The 25,835-nt window shown below is 46.9% G+C and overlaps 1 protein-coding gene across 2 annotated transcripts in view; it reads right to left on the bottom strand.

Annotated features, from left to right (window-relative positions):
- The window catches only part of Faf2 (Fas-associated factor 2), a 58,404-nt gene that overhangs the window by 10,180 nt on the left and 22,389 nt on the right, over positions 1 to 25,835 (bottom strand). For both annotated transcript variants that reach the window (XM_084597137.1, XM_084597145.1), the window contains exons 8-11: positions 24,025 to 24,116; positions 23,511 to 23,688; positions 9,257 to 9,428; positions 3,383 to 3,526 (exon numbers count right to left, since the gene is read on the bottom strand). In XM_084597137.1, coding sequence (XP_084453263.1) covers positions 3,383 to 3,526; positions 9,257 to 9,428; positions 23,511 to 23,688; positions 24,025 to 24,116 — 586 coding nt within the window. The remainder of the gene's footprint in view (positions 1 to 3,382; positions 3,527 to 9,256; positions 9,429 to 23,510; positions 23,689 to 24,024; positions 24,117 to 25,835) is intronic.

Below are 25,835 nucleotides of genomic sequence, written 5' to 3'. Positions count from 1 at the left end.
AAAAGTCCTCTACAGTCATTGTTGCAGGCATGTCACCAACAAAATGCGAAAAATCGTTCCAGGCTCATCGAGCTCGCGAAGCTCTGCTTCTGCTTCGTCACTTGATGCACGGGCCTCTGCTGGAACAAAACCTGCGTGTCGAAAGCAGTTGGCAATCGTTTCACCTTTCACGCTGTACTATGCCGCTTTAATGCTCCCAGCAAGTCGATCTTCAAGTCCTGCTTATTATAAGCTTCACGAAAAGAGTGTCAATCAGCCTCCTCTTGTAAACTGCCTTGAAGGCCTCGATTTTATCTTGAGCTTGGTCTTTAAGTCAGTGCTGCTCTTTTTTTTTTTTCACGTTCACCGCCCTCACAGCACTACGCATACCCGCGCACAACACTTGACACGACGACCGACGCAGCCTCCGCCGAACGCTATGACGGCCACGTCGATGCTAACACTAAAACCAAAAAACGCGAAAGACGCAAAAACCAAAAAGGCAAAGGCATGTTTTTTCCTTCCTTTATGGGCAAAAGCAACACTCGATCGTGCCGCTGCCGCCGCCGCTGAAGCGGCGCTGTCAGCGATTGTGAGATGCGAACGATTTCTCATGGCCTCCGAGATTACCTCAGCACGCACAAACCGGCACGCAACTGTGATCTCGGAGGCCATTGATTTCTTTGGCTGTCAATTTCCAATGCCGTCGTGGCATCTGTGGCGCTCTCAGCGCCTGCGAGGTAGTCCTGAACGTTTGCTGCGCCACACAACACACATGTAGTGCAACGAAGCCTGCCTCCTGTAGTGCTTGGCGTCGCAAAGTTCGTAATATCCGTTTTATGCTGAGCCGCGTTCGCTATGGGAAGTTAAAAATACATGTGTTTGACAAAAATATTTCGGAAGGGTTTGATATATTCAATAATTCGTTTTATGCATGTTCGTTATATCGAGGTTTGACTGTAGCGACTGTCAAGCTTCAGATGCTGCTAAAGGAAGCGCGAATTTCCAACATTTTTTTAGTATGCTTAAGTTATTTTACGTCTATTGATGTATTCTGTAATAAAGTGTATACAGTCGAACCCGGTTATATCGAACCCGGATATATCGAATTTTGGTTATATCGAACTCACGAAATATCCCCTTGAAAATCCCATGTAAAAGTATAGGAAAGCCGCGTCATATATCGAACTCAATTTCACCGGTCGTTCGATATATCGAACTCCGCACCACGCACTGGAAAGTGCACCTTCCCCAAAGACGATCGCATCACCCTTGGCCGTTTGCCACGTGACGTTTTCAAGCCACGCGCGGAAGGAATGAGAGGGGACAGTTCGGCGACGGCTGGTCTGGGCAGCGCCGCGCCCATCTGCAGTTGTCATTTTCCGTGCGCCAACACATGACGTTTGCAAGCCATGTGCGTGGGTGTGCCCATTCTTTTGCCGAGCTATCTCTCTCGTTCAGCACGCGCAACGCATGCACCAAGCCAGCTCAGCCCGTTTTCAGACAGACGTCGGACGCTTTCTCCAGCGTGTGTTGCGAACCCTCTGCGTGCGGCGGCGCGGCGGCTGACGTGGCTATGGCGCCTGCGGACTTTAAGAAGCGGCAGCTCTCTCTGTTTTTTTCTATTTTTTGCGAGAGTCATCCTTTCATACTGTTGTGCTGTACGCGCGGCGTAGCGTAAGATATGGCGGCTGCGGACGTTAAGAAACGGCAGGTTTTTTTTTTTTTTTTTTATCGTTTATCCTTGCATGTATGAATCAGCGAAAGCACGCGGTCAGCTGCTGCGATCATGACGCCCACCCCAAGCGCGGCGTGATAAATCGAACCAGGCTTGTGCAATCAAGCCATCACGGGCACTCTGCCAAGTTCGCTCCCCGCCACCGCAGGAGCTATTAAAAGATAAACGCGCCCTGACGTTATCGCTGCGCAGCATCTTGGTACGCTGCCAATAAGCTGTGGATGAGATGACCGGAACGGACTGACGCGCGCCATCGACATGCAAGCGAAAATGCTCGGGATTTCTGCCGCCGCGGCGACACAGAAACCGTGTTTTGAGCTGCCGCGGTGGCTCGAGCGGCGAGAGGGACGCAGTTCCAGCAAGTTTGAAAATTTTCGCTTTGTCGCTGCCGCTCGTTGCTGAGATCGCTCAGTCGCTTGCATGTGAGTGAGCTGGCCTTAACGCTTTTTTTTTTTCTTTCAAATTCTCGGGTGCAAAAGCGGAGGATGGGTTCATTATGTGAGTGGGATGATTACGCGAGTGGGTTGATTACGCGACAAATACGGTATCGTTTTTTCGCATCGTAAGTGTCGTCACAAGCCGATTTCTGTATATCAAATTATCGATATATCGAACTATTTCGCGATCCCCTTCGAGTTCGATATATCCGGGTTTGACTGTAATGCTCTTTAAGATGATCAGCATTGTTCAACTCAATATACTCATGACTTTTAAGTAGGCAAGCCTACATGCGTGGGAAAATACGAGTGTGTAGTTTTTGTTTTGTTTTTTTTTTTCTTCTGTTTTTAAGGCGAAAGTCTTGAATGCCTCATCGTTGTCAGCAGGAGCTGTCAGCAGAGCGTGTCACACTTTCGAGGCAAATTGTTGAAAATAAATAAATAAACCTTGTCTCCACCGGGAACCAAACCTCCATCTCTTGGATCCCCAGCCGAGCGCTTTACCAACAGCGCCACGCCCCGGATCGTGAAACGTTCATCCTAATTCTCCTTGTCTACCGTGAGGATAGCGGGATTCCGCAAATGACAGATACTGCGCTTTTAATTTCCTGTAAACAAATTATAGAACGCCGGTCAACTCAATGAACTTCTTTGATGCATTCAATGGAATGCTGGCTCTGTTCGACAAGGGGCGTGCCATGTAGCAACAAGACAGGTCATGACGTCACCAGGCGATTCATGCACAGACAAAGCTGACCCCGCCGGGCGTCCGATCCAGGCGGCACCTTTCATTTGCCGCTTCCTCGAACGCCACACCATACAGCAAACAGAAGCAGACCCACATGTCTAGGAGTCGTTGGTACAGCAGGCATCGGCGACATTTGAAATTGATTTACAGGATAGAAAAGGTGCAGTATCTGTCACAATTCTCGCCAGACACACGTAACACGCCGTAAAGGAAGGGAGGAAGGTGGGAACGAAAGAAGAGGTGGAGATAGAGGTGCCGTAGTGGAGGGCTACGATCCCCCACGCTATAATTGCCGTCGCCTCATCGCACTTGAGTGGTCGAAAGTGCCCTCTAGAATGTTTTTTCCCCAGTCCAGATATAACGATAATCGATTACAACAATCGGATTTTCCAGTTTTCTCAATATCATTAAAGTGGACTGCCCTGTATTACCAATGGCAGCCTGTGCAGAGGGCGCAAGCCACCAGGCAAGCTAACGCACCTTGATTGACTGGGACCGCCTGAAGCGCCTTTCGAGGCGTGTTCCAGCCGGCAGCTTGATCACCAGGTGGATGCTTTGCGGGTCGGAATCAGGAGGCTCCTCAGGAATCTGGTCCACCAACTCCAGCTTCATCCTCTGAATCTCCTGCAACAAAAATGAAAATGACGCCCACCCTTGAACGAAAATCCATTGACACAAAACTGGCAAGACAAGAAAGAGGAACTAGCGTTCTCTTTTTAATGACATCCCACTGGCTGTTTCTGTAGCCAGCAAAGTTTACTAGTATGATTTTCTAGTTTTGCAGGGAATTACACAACAGTTAAACCTCTACGTAACGAACCCCCATGCAGTGATTCCCTCGATATTACGAAGTTTTTCAATGGCACAACGCCAACCCAATTGAGGTGCTTACATTAAAGAATTCCACGTAACGAACCTTTGCTGTAAATGTACCGCCACCGTACATTTACAGCAAAAACCCTCAAACAGTTAATGGAGGGAGTGAAAGAACTGAGACATGCATTCTGAAAAAGTTGCACTTGACCACCTGCCCCCACACAACAAAATGCATGCAGGAGAAAGATAAGCAAGGGAAGAGTGCACGTGCACAGAAAATGTGCAGCACACTCTAAAAAAAACGTCATTTAAATGCTAGTCAACAATCTGATTTCATTTCAGGAGGCTATTATAGCAACTTTCCAAAGCAGCTGGATGGATAATATAGAAGTTTTTTCCAATAAACATCACTCTGTTTGTTTTTCTCTTATTCTCAGAACGCAAATTTTGGACTCCGAGTGAATTTCAAAGTGGCATATCTCAGCATCTATAGCTGAGAGAACCACAATTCTTTATTTAGTATGTAGCCAGGTTATCCAAGCATGCAATGATGGAAGCAGATTTTTTAATTAAGGTGCGAACATTTTTTAATTATCTAGTTCTTAACTGCATGTTAGTCACAATGTTTTACACAAATTCATTTTGCTGTAAAATCAGTAATGCTGGTAAAATTACAGAAAACATTGCGTTTCACATTCTTTCTAGAGTCTAACCACATGCCACTTATGAGCTCTTTTTAATTTTCTCTCCCTTGTTCTAGTAAGCAATAGGTGTCTAATTGTACCTTGAGAACTAATTGTATTATCAAAAAAGTAATCGCATTTTTTAAATTAGCACGAGAAATTAGTTAGGGATACGCAATTTCGTTGAGTTTGGTGGAGAAATAAAAAACATTTCTCTAGAAGCAGTTTCCCCCCTTTAGTGGCTATACACTCAGCACATCTTGTTGCTTTACAAAAAAAGCTCTACAATACCTTCCATCTCTTTCTTATCACCTATTTGTGCCATTTTCTATCCATTTTTTATTTTTCGATTTTTTTTTTTAACATTTTATGGACGTACCTTTTTAGCATGAATGCAAAGTGGATACGAATACAATTAGTTCGATTTCATGTGAAAACCAAAGCACTGCATGGACATGGCATCATTTTCCATTGTTTCTGTCTTTTTAGAGGATATAGGTGAGAAATGCGCGGGACAGTCAGGTACTGTAAAACTGTACAGGCCGCGCTCACCAATTTTCTGTGAAAATTCGGCCGTTTCTTCCCTTTTTCTTGCCGCACTTTTACTCTCTCACTTTTTAAATGGACCTTGCCACCTTCTTCAACGTTTGTAGCCGGGTTTAAATCTTTTTTTCCCTATGCGCTGTATGCTTTCCCTCACAACTTCAAGGCCTATGCAAAGCTGGCTTCTCCTGAGCACTGATGAGCCTGGTGGTAAAAGCACTAAAAAAAATGCGTTCTTATTTTACTTTTAAAGAAAAATCTGGGTAGCATGCGTGCGGCGATGTGATTTCGTGGGAAGTCGTCACTGTGACCACACGCGCTTTACTGTAGCCAATTTTTACCAAAGATGTCTTTACTATAAACGAGTAAAAATATACACTAGTCGTCTACGGAAGATGAACTGGGACTCCAGTCTCAGTTTACTAATCGGAGTTTTTACTATATCTGAATTTACTATAGCGGGGTCTAAATTTCCTTTTGGCAATTGTAGTCACCCTGGTGGCCATTTTGGTGAGCCAAAATGTGATATTCAGATCTGTATGTATGCATCTTTTGATGTGCGAAAAGTAGTTGGTGGCCTCGTTTCTTTGTTGCAAAGTTGTCAAGTTCACTTCAATGAAAATTTTCCTACGTGAAACTCTTGTTACAAAACATTTGCTGCAAGGGAAAACTACCGTATTTACTCGCATAATTTGCACCCTCGCGTAATTTGCACACCCGTAACTTATTTACTCGGATTTATAAAAAAAAACATATAACCGCATATTTTGCGCACCTCATTACGCGAAAACACCAGCATGCACACAGGAACGCACAAGCAGACCGCATCGGTGCGGCGCACTGCCAAGGCCAAGCCAAAGCAATGCCAGCCGTAGCGCAGTAGTGCTCATTGTGTGTCTGGCGCGTCCATCTGTTTGTTGTCGGTGGTTCGGTTTTGTGCGTAGTGGTAGGGTGGCTAGTTGTGGTTTGACGTGTGGTTGTTCGGTTGGGGGGGGTACCACAACTATCGAATTTGCCGAAGAAAATGGAAATTGTGCCGCTGCCAGGCAGTACAAGCTTAATGACAGCCACGTGCGGTACTGGCGAAAGCAGAAGGCAGAGCTGAGAAATGCAAGCCCGGGAAGGAGAGCATTTTGGGGACCTAAGTAAATTTCCCCGTTGAAGAACTCGAGCGTTATGTTCATGTGCGTCGGGCCCCTGGGATCGCAGTGTCGTGCAAGAGAGAGACAAAGGGATCTCAGCTGCGACGTTCAAAGCAAGCAGCGGGTGGGTGACCCGTTTTATGAGATGCTACCACGTGTCTCAGAGACGAAGGAAGGACAACTCTCTGCCAGCGTTTGCCCATAGACTAGGAAGAGGAAGTGGTGGCATATCACCGTTTCGTGATAGCGCTGCGCAGGACGGAAGGTTTCATCATGTCCCAGATCGGGAACGACGACAAGACGCCACTGACATTCGGCATGCCACCCAACATCACGGTGAGCGGAAAGGGAGTTTCGTCTGTTGCCATAAAAACCGGCAGCGAAAAGCAACGGTGCACTGCAATGCTGGCAATGACCACTGACGGTCGCAGACTACCACCCTTCGTCATATTTAAGCGGAAGACTATGCCGAAATTGAAAGATAAAGGACGCATCTATGTTCGTGTGCACAAAAAAAGGGTGGATAAATGAGGCATTAATGCTTGACTGGCTGGACACTGTGTGGGGGAAGCGACCAGGCGCTCTTTTGCGACTGTCATCGATGTTGGTCCTTGATACCTTCAAGGACCATCTCGTCGACAGTGTCAAACCAACCTGGCTGTCATCCCAAGCGGCCTAACATCAGTCCTGCAGCCGTTGGATGTCTCCATTGCTGTTTAAAGACAATGCGCGGAAGTTGTACGTCGAGTGGATGGCCAGCAGAGAACACGATCTCACTCCGACTGGAAGAATCAAGAGGCCTGCTTTGGAGACTGTCTGTGAATGGATACTGGCAGCGTGGGGCAGGCTCTCTCCCAATATTGTGGAGCATAGCTTCAAAAAAAACTGGACAGTCAAATGCGCTTGATGGAACTGAGGATGGCGCTATTTGGGATGCCAGTGACGATGGTGACGACGGCTGCGACGATGTCAGCCACGGCTCGGAATCCAGTTTTTCCAGCAAGGACTCCAACTAGACAAAGTATGTGCACTTAATAACTGAAAGTGTTTTGTTTGCATGTGATGCCTCATTTTTTTAGATATATATGCTTTATATCATTTTTGCGGATGAGCTTTTAAGGCATATTTGCGAAATTTTCGCGTAATTTGTGCACCGCCTTTTTGAAGCCTTAATTTATAGAAAAAAAAATGCGAAAATTATGCGAATAAATACAATACTTACATTAACTTATATGGTTCGCTGATACATATATAAAATTATTTCACTGTAGTGTCTGTTGAAGGAGCTCGACGCGATGATCCTTCCCCATTGCTCAATGACGAAATCATTGACTAATGGCGGTTTCCACTGATCGCTCCGGAGCACGTTTTCTTGCTCCGGGATGACGATTTCGAATTCCGCTGGTCGACCAAAGATAGGTTGCGCGTATTCCGCTGGTCGTTTGGAGCAGCTCGGGACGCTCTCGCTCAATCCACCAACCAGAGTCGGATTTCGCCGGAAGTCCTTGTCGCAGATGCGGTCATTTCCGGAAGCTGCTGGATTATTTTGGCTGTTTTTGGCCGTTTCAGCCACATTGGCAAAGGACAGTGGGAATCACCGTTTTTTTTGAGCGAATATGTCGAAGTGCATACAGTCGAACCCGGTTATATCGAATTTTGGTTATATCGAACTCACGAAATATCCCCTTGAAAATCCCATGTAAAAGTATAGGAAAGCCGCGTCATATATCGAACTCAATTTCACTGGTCGTTCAATATATCGAACTCCGCACCGCGCACTGGAAAGTGTGCCTTTCATAAAGACGATCGCATCACCCTTGGCCGTTTGCCGCGTGACGTTTTCAAGCCACGCGCGAAAGGAATGAGAGGGGACAGTTCGGCGACGGCTGGTCTTTGCAGCGCCACGCCCATTTCCCAAAGGCGTGCGCATCTGCAGTTGTCGTTTCCCACGCGCCAACACATGACGTTTGCAAGCCATGTGCGTGGGTGTGCCCATTCTTTTGCCGAGCTATCTCTCTCCTTCAGCACGCGCAACGCATGCACCAAGCCAGCTCAGCCCGTTTTCAGACAGACGTCGGACGCTTTCTCTAGCGTGTGTTGCGAACCCTTTTATTTTATTTATTTATTTTTTTAATCGTTTATCCTTGCATGTATGAATCAGCGAAAGTATGCGGTCAGCTGCTGCGATCATGACGCCCGCCCCAAGCGCGGCGTGATAAATCCGAACCAGGCTTGTGCAATCAAGCCATCACGGGCACTCTGCCAGGTTCGCCCCCGCCACCGCAGGAGCTATCAAAAGATAAATGCGCCCTGACGTTATCGCAGTTCAGCATCTTGGCACGCTGCCAATGAGCTGTGGATGAGACAACCGAAATGGACTGACGCGCGCCATCGACATGCAAGCGAAAATGCTTGCTATTTCTGCTGCCGCGGCGACACAGAAACCTTGTTTTGAGCTGTCGCGGTGGCTCGAGCAGCGAGAGGGACGCAGTTCCAAATTTTCGCTCTGTTGCTGCCACTCGTCGCTTGCATGTGAGCAAGCTGGCTTTAACGCATTTTTTATTTTTTTTTTAAATTTCTCAGGTGCAGAAGTGGAGGGTGGGTTCATTATGCGAGTGGGTTGATTACACGACAAATACGGTATCTTTTTTTCGCATCGTAAGTGCCGTCACAAGCCGATTTCTGTATATCGAATTATCGATATATCGAACTATTTCACGATCCCCTTCAAATTCGATATATCCGGGTTCGACTGTATAGCGAAAAATGTCTGCAGCATGAAATCAAGTTGTTAAGGGCTACACTCTTGCCTATTTATCAACCGCAAAAATTTTGGCGCTGGGATGCGGCTACAACTTTCAATACTGGCTCAGCATTACTTCCGCCGCACGCTCTACACACACGTAGGTTCGGGTGCCCAGCTCCGATCGACCAGTGGAAATCGCCATAAAACATAGAGATGATGGAACAGTGCACTGCCTGTCGTCATGGCGAAGTGTGCTGTGCTTAGGACTGTCACTGTTGTGCAGTGTACGGTAGAGCAACACGTTAGTGGTCCCAAGGCTGCTGCTTCAAATCCTGGTGCTATTGGCACTGTTTACACACACTGTTCGCCTGCCTTTCTTTGTGCTCTGTCCTCTGCTACTGACACGTTAGGCCAGGCTGCTGACCTCTCTCCTCTGCTGTTCCTGGAGGGCCCTTTCCCTCTGGCGCTGCTCCTCTTCCTCCCTGCGGCGGACCTCCTCGAGTCGCCGCCGCTCCTTTTCCTGGTCGGCCAGCAGAGATGCCTGGTAGGCTTCGTCCTGCTGCTGCCGAAGGCTCTGCGTTAGGCTCCGCTCATCCCTGCAAAAAAAAAAGCCACAGAAGTGGTAGGTGAAACACCCCCACTGGCCTCAACGTGGTTTTCTTCTTATGAAAGTGCACTACGAATAGACAAACGATGCAGGTGATCTCATGCAAGACTGGTTTAACAATGAAAATGCCGAATGTGCTGCACGGCTCCAGCTCCTTCACCTTGTAGCCCATCAACAACCCAAACCAAAGGGGTAGATGGAATGCTCATGACAACAAAAGAAGGGCCTCCACATGCTTATTTCACCGTGAACAATTTCACAGCTAATGAAATTGCCTGGAATCAAATGTAATAAAAGCATGTCAAGACTAATTTGCAAAGGGGATGCCAGTGTAGTTTGAATCAACGAAAGTGAAAAAGAAAAAAGAAGGCAGGGCGCTGAGATTAAGAAGCAGGCGGGCAGCGAGAGTCTCATTTTATTTCTACAGTCAAAGCTCGTTAATTCAAAACCATTAATTCGAAAAATCAAATGATTCGATGTGCACGCGAGGTCCCTACAATTCTATAATTAGTCTGGGGTGAAAGTTTCCTCAATTGGAACCAATTTTTGCCGTGCGCCGGTTAATTCTACCTCACTCTGCAGCCCGCCAAGTGGGTGCGCCGAGAGCAAAAAGAGAAAGAAAAAAAGTCACTGCCACGAGCAACGCTACTGTACGGCTGGTAGGTCATCGTATGGTTGCCGTCATCAGCAGGGTGAGGTAAGTGAGGTTTCGGCTGGCGTCGTTCTTTGTGCTTTGTTGTATTGCAGCAGTTGTGTAGGTGTTGTCTGCTTAACCCTATCGACAGCAAGTCTTGTTTTGGCATGTGTCGTTGTTTCCGCGTGCTGCTGCTACGACCGCGGCTATTTAACCATAAGGCAACGCCTTTTTCTGGTAATTGCGCGCTTTGCCAGTGTGTTTACTGAGCTGCTTTCGAGTAAGTAGCGCGCAGTGCCTGCGTGCCTCGCCTTTGTGTCCTGTTGCAACGGCGACACCAGCAAAGCAGCCAAAGTACCAGGCAAAGGACCTAGCAAAGAAAGTACAAATACTGAAGGCTCTCAAGGACGGTGTTTCCCGCCGCAATGTGATGGACAAGTATAATGTTAAAAGGACCACCTTAGCCATTTATGTAAAGAATGAAAGCACACTATGGAGGCGTTTGACAGTGAGGCCTACAGTGCCAAAAGAAAACGACTGTGAACGGAGGCCCACTCGAAACTAGAAGAAGCCGTACTGTGATGGATCAGAAACGCACATGAGGCCTATCTCCCCATGAGTGGGCCACTCATTTGTGCCCAGGCCGAAAGGTTCATCGCGAAAATTAACGTTGAAGAGTTCAAAGCTTCTGAAGGTTGGCTTGCTCATTTCAGCAGCAGCCACAATCTGACTTTTAAGAGTGTGTGTGGCGAAAGAGCTTCCATGGACGAAGACGTGATTGAGGAGGGGCATACCACCGGGCTTCGTGAACACCTGGTTGCATTCGATGCTCGGAATGTATTCAACACCGATGAGACAGCGTTGTTTTTTAGGGCACTCCCGGAAAAAACTATCACCTTCAAAGGCGACCCCTACACAGCAGGTAAAAGAATTAAAGAAAGGGTTACTGTGCTTACTGCCGCCAACATGACGAGAACAGAGCATCTGCCAATCCTAGTCATCGGAAAGGCACAGAAGCTGAGATGCTTCAAGAATGCGAGGCACCTTCCATTTGAATATCAAGCCAACAGGAAGGCTTGGATGACATCTAGCATATTGCAATCTTGGCTTCATCAGCTGGACCGGAGTTCGGGAGCGGAAGAACGGAAGGTCCTCATGGTTGTGGACAATTGCTGTGCTCATTGCAAGGTTTCAGGCCTGGAACGAATAAAGCTTATGTTCCTCCCGCCGAATGCAACCGCAGCCCTTCAGCCGAAGGATCAGGGCATAATTCTACATTTAAAACGCAAGTACAGGACACACATCTTGCAACGCATGCTTATGTGTATGGAAGCTGAGAAAAAAATATATTATGCTCCTTAGCGCTTTGAGCATTTTTGCTCATAAATGGGCCCTCACTCCTGCAGAAATCATTGCTAACTGCTTCCGGCACAGTGGTTTTGTGCAACCGAACTGCCGCGCAGAGGAACTGCCGCCCAAAGCAGCTGACTCAGCCGCAACCACAGAAGACGACAGCTGTTCGAGAGTGTCTTGTCCTCTGCAGTGCTGATCGATGATGGTGTCGCCGTTGCTGGTCATCTGACTGAGGATGAAATAATTGAAGTGCCAGGCGTTGACAACGACGATTCGTCGGAAGATGACGATTGTGAGCAGTTGCCCCAAATGCTGAAGCGTGTGGTAAAAGAGGCCGCAGAAACCTTGTCCATGCTGGAGGACTTCTGTGAACAAATCCCTGATGATGCATGTGCTGCGAAGCACCTGGCAGCTGTTAGAGCTATCGTAGTCGCTCGAATTCGCCCGAAAAAGCAGACAATAACACATTTTTTGCCAAATAAAAGTACATCCCGATGCGGCAAACATTGTTTTTTGTTGTTCATTTGATATTTCGAGATTCGGATAATTCGACAATTTTTCGCATCCACAAAGAGCATGTAACTACCTCGGAGCATAGTAGTAAGACCGAAAAATCAAGCACCAGGCGACCATTTGACGACTGCCACTTTCTTTCCAAACAACCACGCAACCCCAGTGGCTCACGAATTCAGACTTGCTTGCCGGTCATAGAGGTTGTGCCATCATTTAGGTAAAAAAAAAAAAAAAAAGAGTTGCCAAGACAGTCGCATGCTGCCTGCATTCACAGCCTTCCAATACTAAGTCGCAAACCATTAAACTGAAGAATGAGCTTTTTGGCAATATCCTGTGATAATGGGCCGATATCAATTTCAAGCATGGTTTTAGTATTCCCTCAGGATACTAGGCATATTAAACGCCTCGACAAACAACATTCAAACACTACAATGTAATGAGCCTCATCTTAAGGGGGGACCCTCTGGTAGATTTTGATGAAAGTTGCACCATTTATGCAGCTTTTTGTGCTGATTTCAAATATGCACATTAATATTATGTAAGCCATTTAGTTCTGAAGATATTGAGCACTTTATGTTCTTTGTTTGGCGGTGAGCTGTCAGTAAAACTACAGGAGTTATAATAAAAACTGATGTATCAAATCGATTTAGAACACACAGAGAATGCAAAAATCAAGATTGAATGTCCTAGTTCCATTTTAACCAAAGTTACAGCTTGTCAAAATTCAGAGACCAAAAAGCCACCTTGACACTCCAGAAAACATGAAATTTTTAAAAGCTTTCCTCATTAAATACCACAAATTCATTTATATTTTTGCACTGTACATGAGTTTACCTTTCTGGTGCAGATATCGCACCTCCAAACATGTACCGTCCTCAATATTTTGATTTTGAGAAATTGAAGAAAAACGTGTTGATAAATTTTTGAAGCACCAAAGCTAACAGTAACTCATTAAAGTTGGTTCTGACTAGCTCCTGATGCCAATGCATCATTTCCCATCTATATAATTCACCCGCAAAGAATGAAATTTCTGGCGAACGGAATGCATGGTCGGGAGGCCGCCACCAAGACGAGTGCGTTTGCATCGTGACCTCCGCAAAAGTTGGTGCCAAGTTCTGGCGCGCGATCGCCATTCTCACGTTCATGCTGTAAACGCAGTCAGCCGGCAACTAGTGATAAGCGACCGTTGCTCGTCTTGCACCGCGTAGCATTCAGACGAAAGTTTATTTCGACAAGATTTGGGATTCCGCGCAATCTTCTCTATGTTCCGCGTGTCGTGGGACGCTGCTTCACGACTGCCGCTGCGGCTGGTCGCGGCACCATAGAGAAAGAGATTGGTAAAGAGCGGACACTCCCATAGGGCCCAGCGGCCCATTTGACTGTAGTGCACCAAGCGGCCGGAGGCAACTACATCCGGTCTTGCTGAAGGGCGCGCGATTTGAATGCTAGCCATGCGCTGCGCCCTTCCCTGCCCTTTTGGCACATTATTTTGGTTTTAAATGGTCTGCTAGTGGTTCTATTTATTTTCAGCATGCATAGCAACAGGAAAAATAGATTCCCAGTTCTCTAAACTGCCCATCAACGCAGCTGCGCCACAGCCTTTGCAAAGCAGTAGTGCAGAAACGACGCCAAGTGCTTCGTGAAATGAATTTATTTTGCTGCATATAAAACACGAGATGCAACAGATGTATACGGATGCATTGACAATACTTGACACACATTAGGCGATGTGCACAATACAGAAAAATAAAAATACACAAGGTGAGAAACAGCACTTAGGTAGAGACAAAAAATAGCATAACTGATTTCCGAATTATTGCAAATGATATGTAACAAAACAGGCATTACACATAAACTACACAGTCCCAGTCGCGGCTACCTTAGCAAGGGTAACTTGTATTGTCCAGGGCAGAGAGGAGTACTGACGCTTGAGGAAAGGCCACACCATTCATTCGTCGCATCTGCCGTGCTTCGGCTGCAGTCCGTGGGTCCATGCAGTGCTGTTGGAAAAGGAATGAACATGATGCAGAAGGTTGCAATGAAATGTAAGGCCACTGCAACGCGCACACATCTGTGCATGTGGGTGGGTACTGAAAACTTGGTGAGCAGCAGTTATGGTCCAGAACAGAAAAGCTGTCATTAGTAAAATTGATACAAAAGCTACTCTTGCAACGTAGAGGTCAGGAAATGCAGGCTAACCGAACCTATCTGAAAATACATTTCTACAGAGCGTGAAATAACAGCCACTAAACTAACAATATTCTTTAAGAGCACTGAACAGCTGAAGCAATGAAGCTTGCCGCATAATAAAACATTTTTCACTTTAACGTTGTCCTGTTAAATGTAACGCGACACCACGCAAAACTAGCCGTTCGCAAAACCGCGGCCTGGCCTCACCGCGGCCGGCGAGCACGCCATGTTGGCTTGCCTTTCATACGCGACTTTGTGAAGCGCAGACCACCGCGCTGAGCTAAACTGCCCGAAATGCCTCGCAGTTTTACAAGAATGCAACATTTCTCACCTTGCGGTTGCCCTGTTAAACGCGACACCACGCAAAAACTAGCCGTTCGCAAAACCTCGCGCCATGTCACATGTCATCGCGGCCGCGAGCCATATTGGCGAGCGCCTTGTCATGCCTGTTGGCTGCCCTTCATGTGCGACTTTGTGAAGCGCAGACCACCGTACTGAGCTAAACTGCCTGAAATACTGCGTAGTTTGACAAGAAAGTCAAGAATGAAACGTTTCTCACTTTACCGTTGCTCTGCTAAACGCGACACTTAGTAAAACTAGCCGTTCGGCAAACTGCGTCACCATGGCCGCACCGGCCGGCGAACACGCCATTTTGGCGCAACGGCGTGCCTTGATGCCTTCACATGCCACTTTGTCAAGCGTTACGAGCTAAACTGTTCGAAATGAAGCTGTTTCCCGAGAACACAACATATTACACCTAGCCGTGGTTGGGAACCGCCAGAGTTACGGCGTAACGAACTGTGCGCCTGAACAGCTGGCGCGCCTGTTCACGAGCTGCGAAACTTATTGGCACCGGCCGGCATGGTCAGCGTAAACTGCTTGAAATGCAGCGTAGTTAAGCAAAAAACGTTGCTCACCTTGCCGTCGTTTCAAACCGCTGTCGTTCCGCGCAGCAGCCCACGAGAGGTCTGTGCCGCACAAGCGCGGCGAGGCACGAGCACACAGCTTCCTTCGACAACTTCTTGTCGTCTGCTAGTGCTCCGGCGGGCTACCGCTGCAGCGAGTGCCGTCGCGCGCGCGTCCGCGCATGCGCACGTTGGTGCCGCCATCCATCAATCGGCGGCAGCGCAAAAAGTCTCGCGTCATTTCCTGGGGCCAGTTTTCGCCGAGTGACCGCTCTTTACCAATCTCTTTCTCTATGGCGGCACTGCCTCACAGGGCGATCTATCCCGGCGTTGAAAGCTGCACTTGCTCATCTGCACTCTCACGGTTCCGTACGCGGCAGATCGTGTCGCTCCCCGCTATCGCACTGAGCACGACCGGCTATGCTACGCCGTTATCAGGCCATCGCGAACTCGACGCGGAGCGTCGGCGCTTCGTCATTGATTGCAGATAACCAGATGCGGCGATGCAGCGTCCCCGGCGCGCTTATCTCCTTTCGCTACTTTTTTTTTTTTTTGGCTAATAACGAAGCGTGAATCTCAATACAGTAGAATCTCGATGATACGAATTGCAAGGGAGCACGCAAAATATTCGTATCATCCCGAATTCGTATGATTCAAAACAAGTCAACATCCACGTGGGAATGAACTGAAAATGAACCAAAGTTTATTATGGCGAACTACTTGCGGCCGAAAAAGTCCGTAATGCTCGTCTGCACTTTTTTGCTGTTGATGTCGCGGACAAGCTCCGCCTGAAAGGCATAAAACCGTGCCGCGGTTTCGTCGCTCACGCTGCTGACACTTACGGTGCGGCGCAGAACGTCCAAAGCGTGAAGAGTATCTGCCTTTGACGGTGGCTGATCACACTCGTCATCAGCGTCACCATCGCTGTCAGGCTCACTTTCGCAATCATTCGCTTCATTGACCAAGTCTTCAATAGACCTCAGCTCACAGGTCGCGACATTGTCGTCCGCGGTAACGAAGTCCCGAACCGAAGCTTCAGTTTCCATATTGTCCCAGCCATCAATCGTGAGGTCTTCGTCTGGCTCTTGACAATCTCCTGCCGAAGCCGCAGCAAGTCCGATGGCAAATCCGCACTTTCTAAAACAGTTCGAGATTGTGTCTGAAGTTACACTATCCCACGACATGGCTAGAAAGTGCAAAGCATCTAAGAGACTGATCCGCAAGTTTGCTTCTTTACGGTCAATTTTTGCCAGCAGACGCCTCACTAGAAGTCCTTTGAAATGATGTTTCACATTTCTAATTATCCCAGCGTCCAGTGGCTGAAGATGGTTGGTAGTGTTCGCCGGCAGGAACCTGACTTTCACGTTATTGAATGTCATTTCCTTTGGGTGGGCAGAGCACTGGTCCACGAAAAGCAAACTTTTCCGGTTTCTTGACGCCATTTTCTGATCAAGGCTTGTCAAGAACTCGCGGAAAAAATCTCCAGTCATCCACGTCTTTCGGTTGCCTTTGTAAAAGACAGGCAAACGCTCCGCCGATCGGAAACACCTCGGTTTCTTCGACTTACCGATGACGGTAAGCTGGAGTTTCTCTGATCCATCCGAGTTGCAGCAAAAGAATACTGTTACTCTCTCCTTGCTTTTCTGGCCGCCCTGGCATGCCTGGCCTTTTACGCACAAACTTCTTTCTAGTTGAAGGTTGAAAAAGAGGCCCGCCTCGTCGGCATTAAATATGTCACGTGGCGCGTACTCCGAAATCAGCGCCAGCAGCGTGTTCAGCCACTCATCTACAGCTGACTGATCCACTTTCTTGCCTTCACCTGAGGCGACCCGGCAGACAAGTCCGCGCCGCTCCTTAAACCGGTGCAGCCATCCCCCAGACGCTTGGAAATTTTCAATTCCAAGCGAAAGCGCGACGGTGTCGGCTTTTTCACGTAGCACCTTGCTGTCCACGTTGACGCCGGCCGCTGTCACTTCGCGGAACCAAGTCAGCAGAACCTCTTCCAGCTTGACATGGGTCGCTGTTTTAGCCTGCTTCACGTTCGCACCGAAGTGCTGCACATTCTTCAAGATGACATCTCGCTACCCAACAATGGTGCAGAGTGTTGACGGTGCCAACCCTAGCTCTTTTGCTAAGTCGACACTCTTCTTTTCGTCGACCCTCTTCAGCACTTCAAGCTTTTCCTTAAAAGAAAGGGCTTTACGCTTCCGCGACATTTCGGCAGCAGCGAACGCTTGCGTCTTTCTAACGTTTGGGCAGTTCACGTCACAGCGAACGACAGAAAGATGCGGCGAACGGAGAACCGGAGAACCAGGGTTGCCAGGTCCAAAAAACGAAAAGTCGCCACAAAAATGGGAAAAGTAGCCAGAAAGTAGCCAACTAGAAGAATAGCAATAAAAGGTAGCCAAAAAGGAGCCATGGGGCCATGCATGGGGGGCAGTAAATAGAGCGCTCACTGCAAAAAGACAACCAAAAAAAATCGTTTAATAGTCGTTTTATTCCAACGCTCGTGAAGAAACAAACGCCAGTTGCGTCTTATAGCAACTAAATCACGCAGAAAAGTTTTCTGAAAAAAAAAAAAAAAAAAAAAGCTGGCTGCGTAACACGGGGATATTATATAAACAGACATAAAACTAAACTGACCAGATTGACAAGTGTTATCAAAAACTTCACTGTGATGATTAGAAACAGTATAAAATGCATAAAATTATGTCCACGAAAATGTAAGTATAAAATGTTAGTGGAGTTGGACGTCTCGAACATTGGCTACAAAAGGAGAATACGACGAAACGAAACTGCAACCACTCAGGTACGATGTTCAGGCCTGCCGTAAATAGTTGAGTTGACCTTCTCAATCATGGTTTGGGTTTATCAAGGATACGGCCAATGTGCAGGGGGTGTTCACATGATCACACACTTCTTTTTAATCATGACTACTAGACGTTGGACGGGAACCTTCGGTTTTTCAAGTATAATATTACATTATCGAGAGGCGTTTACCTTGCCTAGAGATATAGAAATCATTCTCTCATAGGTATACCGAGTATATTCGTAAGTTCCTTGACACCAGTGCCTAATAATGTTCGGCGAATTGCGGTCAATGAATGGTTTTCCGCGCTCATTGATCGCATTGAAAGTGCGCAACTGTTTTATTCAGTGAACAAACTAGAGGGCAAAAGCCACTTTCACACTGATGAGACAAACCTATGGACGGAAGATGCACTCATGACAAATTTATTGTCAGCGGGTGCACGCTAAATAAGACCTACTGCACGCAAATATGCACGGGCAAAGAAAAACATTTCAAAGCAGTTCGTGGTAAGCCTAGCTATAGTTAGCTCGGTTGTTGTGATGTTTATCTAAGTTTGGCTAGCTAGCATAATGCGTTTACACTTGCCCCTTAGTTGGCCATCTATAATGCAAAGTTCCGCTTTAAGTGCAATTAAATAATTAGCACTAATTAATTCGGTTTGATAACTAGCACAACTCATTTGCATTCAACCTAAGCTTTCGAAAGGTATATGACTCGATGCTATAATGCAAAGGGTGGTTTTGATTGCATATAGCTGACTAACGCAAATATGGATCGCTAATTCAGAGCATTTGGATTCATCCTAAGCTTTTCAACGGTATATGACTTGATCGTCTAGCTCGAAGTTTGGTTTTATAATTAATTAACTCATTAACGCAGATTAATGAGGATCGCTAACTACCACAGTGCCCTTACACTTGGCCTAAGCTTCAACACGGGATATGACTCGATGCTGCAGCGCAAATTTGGGTTTCAAGTGCGATTTACTAAATATTTAATTTGGCCCGTAGTTGGTCAAAATAAGTGTATAATTAACCAATGGTCCAAACTCAAAGTTTATCACGTGACATATACTATGCTTAGCCAAGCTAGCTTGAAAGTAGCGAAATAGACTAAGCGGCCGCTTTGACTTTCTCTGATCTTAAAGTTTAAAGCAGCAGCCTATCGTTTTCTCGTTTTGCGAAGTTTTACCGCGGTGATAGAGTTCACGCTCAAAAAAAAAAAAAAAGTACGAAGTCAGAGGCAGTACTAGATCCTGGAGCGCAGACCTAGCCCAAAAACGCGCGCTTCACTGATTGCTGTGGCCGGCCGGCGGGCGCCAGGGAGAAAAAGCCACGGCCGGTCTCGAGGGAGAGAGCGCGCGCTCTTTCTTACGGCCTTCTCAATCGCCGCGTGAACAAAGGGAATCTTTCTCCTTGAGTCACGCTCTCCGCCGCCGCAAGGGGCGCGACCTGCTCACTGTTCGCTCCGCATCTGCTTCAGTGGCGGCGGGTGGCTTTTGCCTGGTTTCGCGCTGTCGCCCGCGGGTTTCGTGGTGAGTGCAGCCCCTAAATGAAAGATTACAGAAGGTAGATGCTGCAGCAGCATCCTGTCAACGTGCTACACACGTGAATGGAGTCTATATATTAAAAAAACACTGTCGCTCAGCAAACGTTCGACAAGCATATGACATGTATTGCGGCATGGTATCTACATTGTTCATTTTAATCTGAATTTTTTCCCAAGCCTGTACAAGATGAAAAAAAAAAAAAAATGAATGAGCAGTGATCACATCGAAGCTTCTTCAAGGCAAACATAACAGCAACAATAGCAAAACCGTCTTTCAGCGCTAGATGAGAAACCATCGAGGTAACACCGAAGATGAAAATAATTTTATAAAAATGTAATATAAGTTGCACAATGCTTACATGACAAAGTATTAGTATAAAGTCAGAGTAAAAGTTTTGTTATCAATTTTGCTATAATTTATAGACCAGCAAATGTTTTATGTTGTATTATAAACATTATTTTATTTTGTAAATAAATGTTGGTTTAATGAAATGTTTACATGATACCATGATTATTTCATGAAAAAAAACAAAACAGGAAATCTATTTCAAGCACTCATTCCTAGCAATATTTTCTTTCTTTTTCTAGTATGTTTTTGAACTAATAGTTTTTGTAACTATCTGTGCAGTAATGCCTGCCTTAGAGAGCAATCGCTGCCCCATTATTTTGGTAGAATGCTTTGCTTATTACACATTAGCCACTGTTACTCAAGAGACACTCCTCGATAATGGATATAAAAACTTTTCTCTGTGCTATTTATTCAGAGGTGACTATAGGAGTTGTATGCCGCGCTGTATTGCGTAGTTGCGTACCGTCACCAATGGTAGGCTACATGCTCGTGCAGGGTTGTTTTATCATTTTCAAGAACGCTAGTATAATGCTGCATATATATTAGATATATGTTGTTAAAATGTTTATAGAAAGGTTATGCTAACGTTTATTTATAGCTCTATTAGGCGTTAAAAAAAAAGAACGTTAGGAACACCGGAATAACATTTGACCAAAACTGAAATTGAACACTACTGTAATATTTTGAGCGATAGCTGGGCCGAAATGGAGGAGAACAAAAAAAAATTAATTGCAGTCGTGCCTCATTAATATGGACAGTTTTGTTCCCGAGCAAATTTGTCCTTAAAACGAGTTGTCCGTAATAACGAATCGCGAATAAAAATTTTTCAAATATTATGCCATGATAGGATCTGCTTCTACGCATAGTGGGGTTCATTGAAGTTGGAATTAGACAATATCTTTGCCGCTCCAATCTCATTATCCTCGTTGTAATTATGCCTGAAATAACATAGTTCCGCTTCACTCGCTTGGATATTTATACGCTTAATGGCATATCTTATGTCTCTTACTCTTACTCTTACTCTTACCACGGCTGTTCATGCGATTGAATAGCTTGGTCCCCAGAAAAACTGCCCAAAATTGAGTTGTCCATATCAACGCGGCTTATATGTTAACGATCGAGGAACTTTAGCTTGTAGATAAATTTCCGGTCTGACCTATATGTACACGGTCTTGTGGAATATTGATATCTGCCTCTTTTCTTCTTTTTTTTTTTTTTTTAAACAAACCCACTTGAGTGGCGCCGGGTAGGCCGCTACACGATTGTTACAGGGTTGTGGCGGCCACCCGTGCCCTGGGGCACCTGAGGAGGGCACGGGCAGCGGCGTCCAGAAAGCTTACCGCACACGTGGTAGACAGATTGGGTCTTTTCTTTTTTTTTTCTTTTTTCCCCCGCTTCTTGCCCGTGCACACAGATGGACTCGGGTGCCATCAAGAAAGCACTCACAGGAATCATCTGGGACGCTGCTTTAAAGTCATGAACGCGTGCGCTAAAGCGCCCCAACCTAACTTCCATTTCCTTCCATTCGCCTGAGCGCAAAGCGATCGGCAGCCCGTGCTTTGCCGGCTTTTTCTCGAGATTCGCGTTTTGTTCCCTTGGACTTGGTGCACACGCCGCGTGCTCTCATCGCACTATGCCGCTGCAACCAGCGTTGTGCTTTGTGCCGTGAATTTTGGTGTGGATTTCAACCCGTTCCAAGCTTGCTCTGATTACGTGTTGTGTGGCGGCGTGGACTGCTCACCGCCGACTCTTCGACGCGCCGATGGTGTGCTGTTGGGTAGTACGAAGAGCGAGCGCGCGTTTCCCTTGCGCGTGAACGACTGTAGCGGAGGAGCAGCAGTGGGGCGGTGGCGACCCCACCGAGGCGCGGAGGGCGGTGAAAACAGACCCATTGGAGAGGCCATAAGAGAAGAGAGAAACGCGCTCTCCCTCGAGACCGGCCGTGAAAAAGCATGTCGTGCGCAGAGCTCACAGCCGACGCACCACCTTAGCCGCGCGAGGAGAATCGAGGAGGAAAGCGCGGCGCGGAGGTATGGTGGCTAGCGGAGGAGAGTGTCGCTACTTTCAAATTATCAAGGAGTTTTGGTGGATGGATGTTAAGAGCGTCCCCTTTGAAACAGGGTGGAGACAGTCGTCACCATGCACAGTTGGTTGTATTGCAGCGCTACCGTTGATAGATGTGCTATCTGTCTGTCTATAAAAATGAGCATCCTGAACAGTGCGCAAACGGGCTCGTTGGAATAGGCGAAAATTTTTCAAAAGTAGCCAGAAAGTAGCCAAGTAGCCAACCTAAATTTTTTGTCGCCAGGCGGCTCAGAAAGTAGCCAATTTGGCGTAAAGTAGCCAAATCTGGCAACCCTGCGGAGAACTACTGTAGCGGCAGCCAGCGTCACAGTCCTCCTGGGAACAGCCGGCGAGACAACTTTTCAATAGACCAATGAGCTGCCAGCGAATGAGTGACGTACACGACTGGGCACGTGCTTCGCCTTGGCCGTCCTTGTCTAGTGCTCGTCGGTTTGCTACGAAAGGGAGGGGGGAGGAGGGTGGCTAGTGGGGTGAGAGGCGTTGGAGAGGAGAGGCAGCGGCTGCGGTGGGTACCCTCTCCCCCTGTGAGCTCTTGCGCTGAGCTGCTCGGTGGCTTTGTGCGTTTGTACAACGTTCGTTCCTATAATTCGCGGCGGGGGGAGGGGGGGGGAGTTGGCGGCGGCCGCGTTGGTTATGTTGCCCTCTTGAGGCCAGCCGCGCCGGCCCGCTCGCATGCACGACTGGTTTGCACGTTCGTATCAACCGCGGCAGGTTCAGAAACTCTTCGTATCACCCCGAATCTTAACGTATTCTATACAATGTAGTCCGTTCAAAGCATTCTTAAAATTCGTATCATCCCGAAATTCGTACCAGCCGTAATCGTATCATCGAGATTCTACTGTATTGCGCATATCGCGTCGTGGTTACGATGAGGGAACGGCGCTAGGCCGACTAGGCCTAAAGGAGAGACCTTTTCAAAGTGGCGCCGGACCGCTAGCAGTCGACGCCGCCAGCCAACCAAAGCTCGCCTTTTGCTCACGTGCGGTGGGAGACCAATAGCAGGGCGTGTTTCACGCAATTTTATTCCTTTGTTTTCCGCTTCGGTGGGCTCGCTCATGGTCACCAACCGGGATATAGGAATGGCCTGAATCGCGATCTTTCGAACGACACCAAGATTATGCCCGCGGACCGCGTATTTCTCGAACTGCGGGAGATCGAAATTCGGCGCGATTTAACCTCAGTTTAACGGGCCACACGCGCAGATTCTCGTCTTCGGAATGCTGTAACACGCAAATTAGGCGATATTTTTCAACGAAACTTCGGAGATAGCTGCGGAAAGATCTCAGAATCGCGAAAACGAGAAGATTGAAAATCCAATTTTCTAACCGATTTTCGGCTGCAAAGACCCGGGTCTCCCCTTAACGCAAGGTTACCGCTGCAAAGAAGTGCATGCAACATGATGCAAACCACACTGTCAAAGTGAGACAAAAATGCACAGCAGCTACCAATGAAAACTCGAACTCATTTATTCCGCGTGTATCATTCTGTCCCCGAATGTGGCTCCAGCACACTGGTGACAACACCCAGGTGACCTTGGCACAGTTTGAATTATTAGTGACGAAACTAATTCACGCTTGAATTAACACCTGCTTTACCCATTTACCATGACTACCCATATACCATGTTCAAGTTAACGATATTTCACTGTATGACAAAAATGCACAAGTGGATAAGGCACTGACCTCTCCATGCGTGCCGTGATGAGGGCAGCCTCGTTGTCGGCCATGATCTGCTGCAGCCGCAGGATGACCGTCTCGGGCTCCATGAGGCCCTCCAGGCGGCCCACCACCGTCATGCGGTGCTCCCGCAGCACTATCACCGCCAGGAAGGGGTACGTGTTTTCTCGAAGGGCCTGCGATACTGCGAGCACGCAACAGATGTCCATGGTCGCAGGCGGACACACTTAGGTGACAGGTAATCAGAAGGAGCACTGTGCCGGACACAGTTGCACGCTCAGGTTCAGTGTTTACCACTGCAACAAGGCCCATTTCAGCACGAGGAGCATCAGCAGAGCAACTACGAGGTATGCATTTTCAATTCGTTTTCTCGGGATGGCACCGATCTCGTATGATCAGAATTTTTTAATGCCGCCATGGATAACCAAAAGGCATGTTTTGTGAAGGCTGCTATACTACCGGGACAACAAACGAAAAAAAAAATCATAATGCCTTTCTGTGTAAGCACTACGTGACTCACCTCGATAACCTTCGTAATAGTTGACAGAACAGGCCCAGAAGAGCATGTTGCCATTGATGAGGTCGATCAGAGGCCTGTACGAGAGCACATCCCTGCAAAGAAAGTGTACCACATTCACTCACACAATGACCAAGCGAACAAATGTGCTGAGAGTGAAATAAATAATGGAGCCATTAAATTGCGTTACTGATTCAGCTGGTTCATCAGTGATTGGCAGAAGATTCAGCTGCAGGTTTGTTTGAGCTGTAGCGTCTTCTGAGCATATTTTCAGCTTTGAATGCTGACCCTTTACCAGCTCTTCATTAAAGGTGAGTAAACTTGTACACTGAAACCTATCTTTGAAACGCGAGACAATTTCAAGCTAGTGTTGGCAAATTTCATTTTTAAATCCCAATGAGCAACAAAATAACTCTAGTCATTTGTACCCGTGCCTAGAGGCAAATGAAGTGTGCTGAAAGCAATTTTCAAAAATATCTGCTAAGCACCTTTTACATGAAATTCCCATCATATCCAAAAACATGCCGAGTTTCCGTATACACGCGTGTAATGGCCGCACTTTTTTTTCGAGATCGGGGTGAAAATCAGGGGGTGCGGCGATTACATGAGAAAAAAGACGGCGAAAAAAATTATTTGCGGTGGTACCTGCCTTTATTGTCAAAAAACTCCTCGTCTTCCTCCGCTAAGCTCGTTGGGATTTCAGGCTCGTCCCACGTCCAAAACATCACTCAGTCTCCGTCACATACTAGAGAAGTGAGTCTTCAACTTCCAGAAACATGCTCTGCTTCCCTCGGAAAGCGCGCCTCTGAACATTTGTTTTCCTGAGGGCATCTTCTTGGGAGCACCATCACCGTACACACTTTTTGTCAACGCCGAACTTTCGTCCAGCCACTCTTTTTCCTTCTTCTTTCGCGTAGTGAATCACTTTCAGCTTAAAGTGAGTGGTATAACTAACATATTTTCCCATCAAGGAAAAAGAAAATCTTCAGCTCACGAGCGCAGAACAAATCAGGGTAGCGATGTGTTCCGATTGCGAGATCACACATGATATGCTTCGGGCGATCGAGGAAATGGCTGTAAAACGGAGGAGCGAACAGACTTGGATTGGATTGGATTGGATTTGCTGGCCTCACCCTTTGTAACGGGCGGGCATCGCTGTGGCTAGGAGCGCCCCCTTTGTAACGGAGGTGGTGGCCGCTGCCCCCCTGCTCGACTTTTTTTTTCCTCAAATATTTTGTTCTTAATTCTTATTGGCAATTCTACTTCTAACCTTACGCTTCATTTTGGCTTTCACTTGATTTTTGGGCCCCACCTGGCGGCAGTAACCACAAAACGTTCCTTATTTCTGGCACCGCACAGTAGACGGCACTGCCCAACTTCCTGAAACTCATGGTGCGGCTTTTACTCGGGAAATTTTTTAAAAGTTTTTTTTCCCAATTTTCTTTCTAAAGTTCGGGGTGCGGCCATTACATGCGTGCGGCCATTACACGCGTGTATACGGTATATGACTAGGTTAACTGCAGTTGACTCAAACTTTAAGGAACCAAAAATTTGCTTGAACCAAAAGGACCCTTTCACTATATTTAGGTGCTAACAAGAGAGTGATGCTTGTTGAAATAAATCTAAAGTTTCAATTGAGTTCAAACTAATGAAAGTCAATTAAATGCCAAACAACAACACCAACAACAGTATAAGCATAATTTAACATGTCTTTTTTTTGCTTTTTGGTAGCCTTGTTAGCACCAGTTACAGCATGCAATTACATTTGATACTGTATATATCAAGCCTGCATATATCGAATTACTGCCTATATC

This window comes from Amblyomma maculatum, chromosome 1 (genome assembly GCF_055883805.1).
Source record: "Amblyomma maculatum isolate TAMU_Amacu chromosome 1, ASM5588380v1, whole genome shotgun sequence".
Lineage (NCBI taxonomy): Eukaryota > Metazoa > Arthropoda > Arachnida > Ixodida > Ixodidae > Amblyomma > Amblyomma maculatum.
Note: the sequence above shows the minus strand (reverse complement) of the source record. Positions and strands in the feature narration are given on the sequence as shown.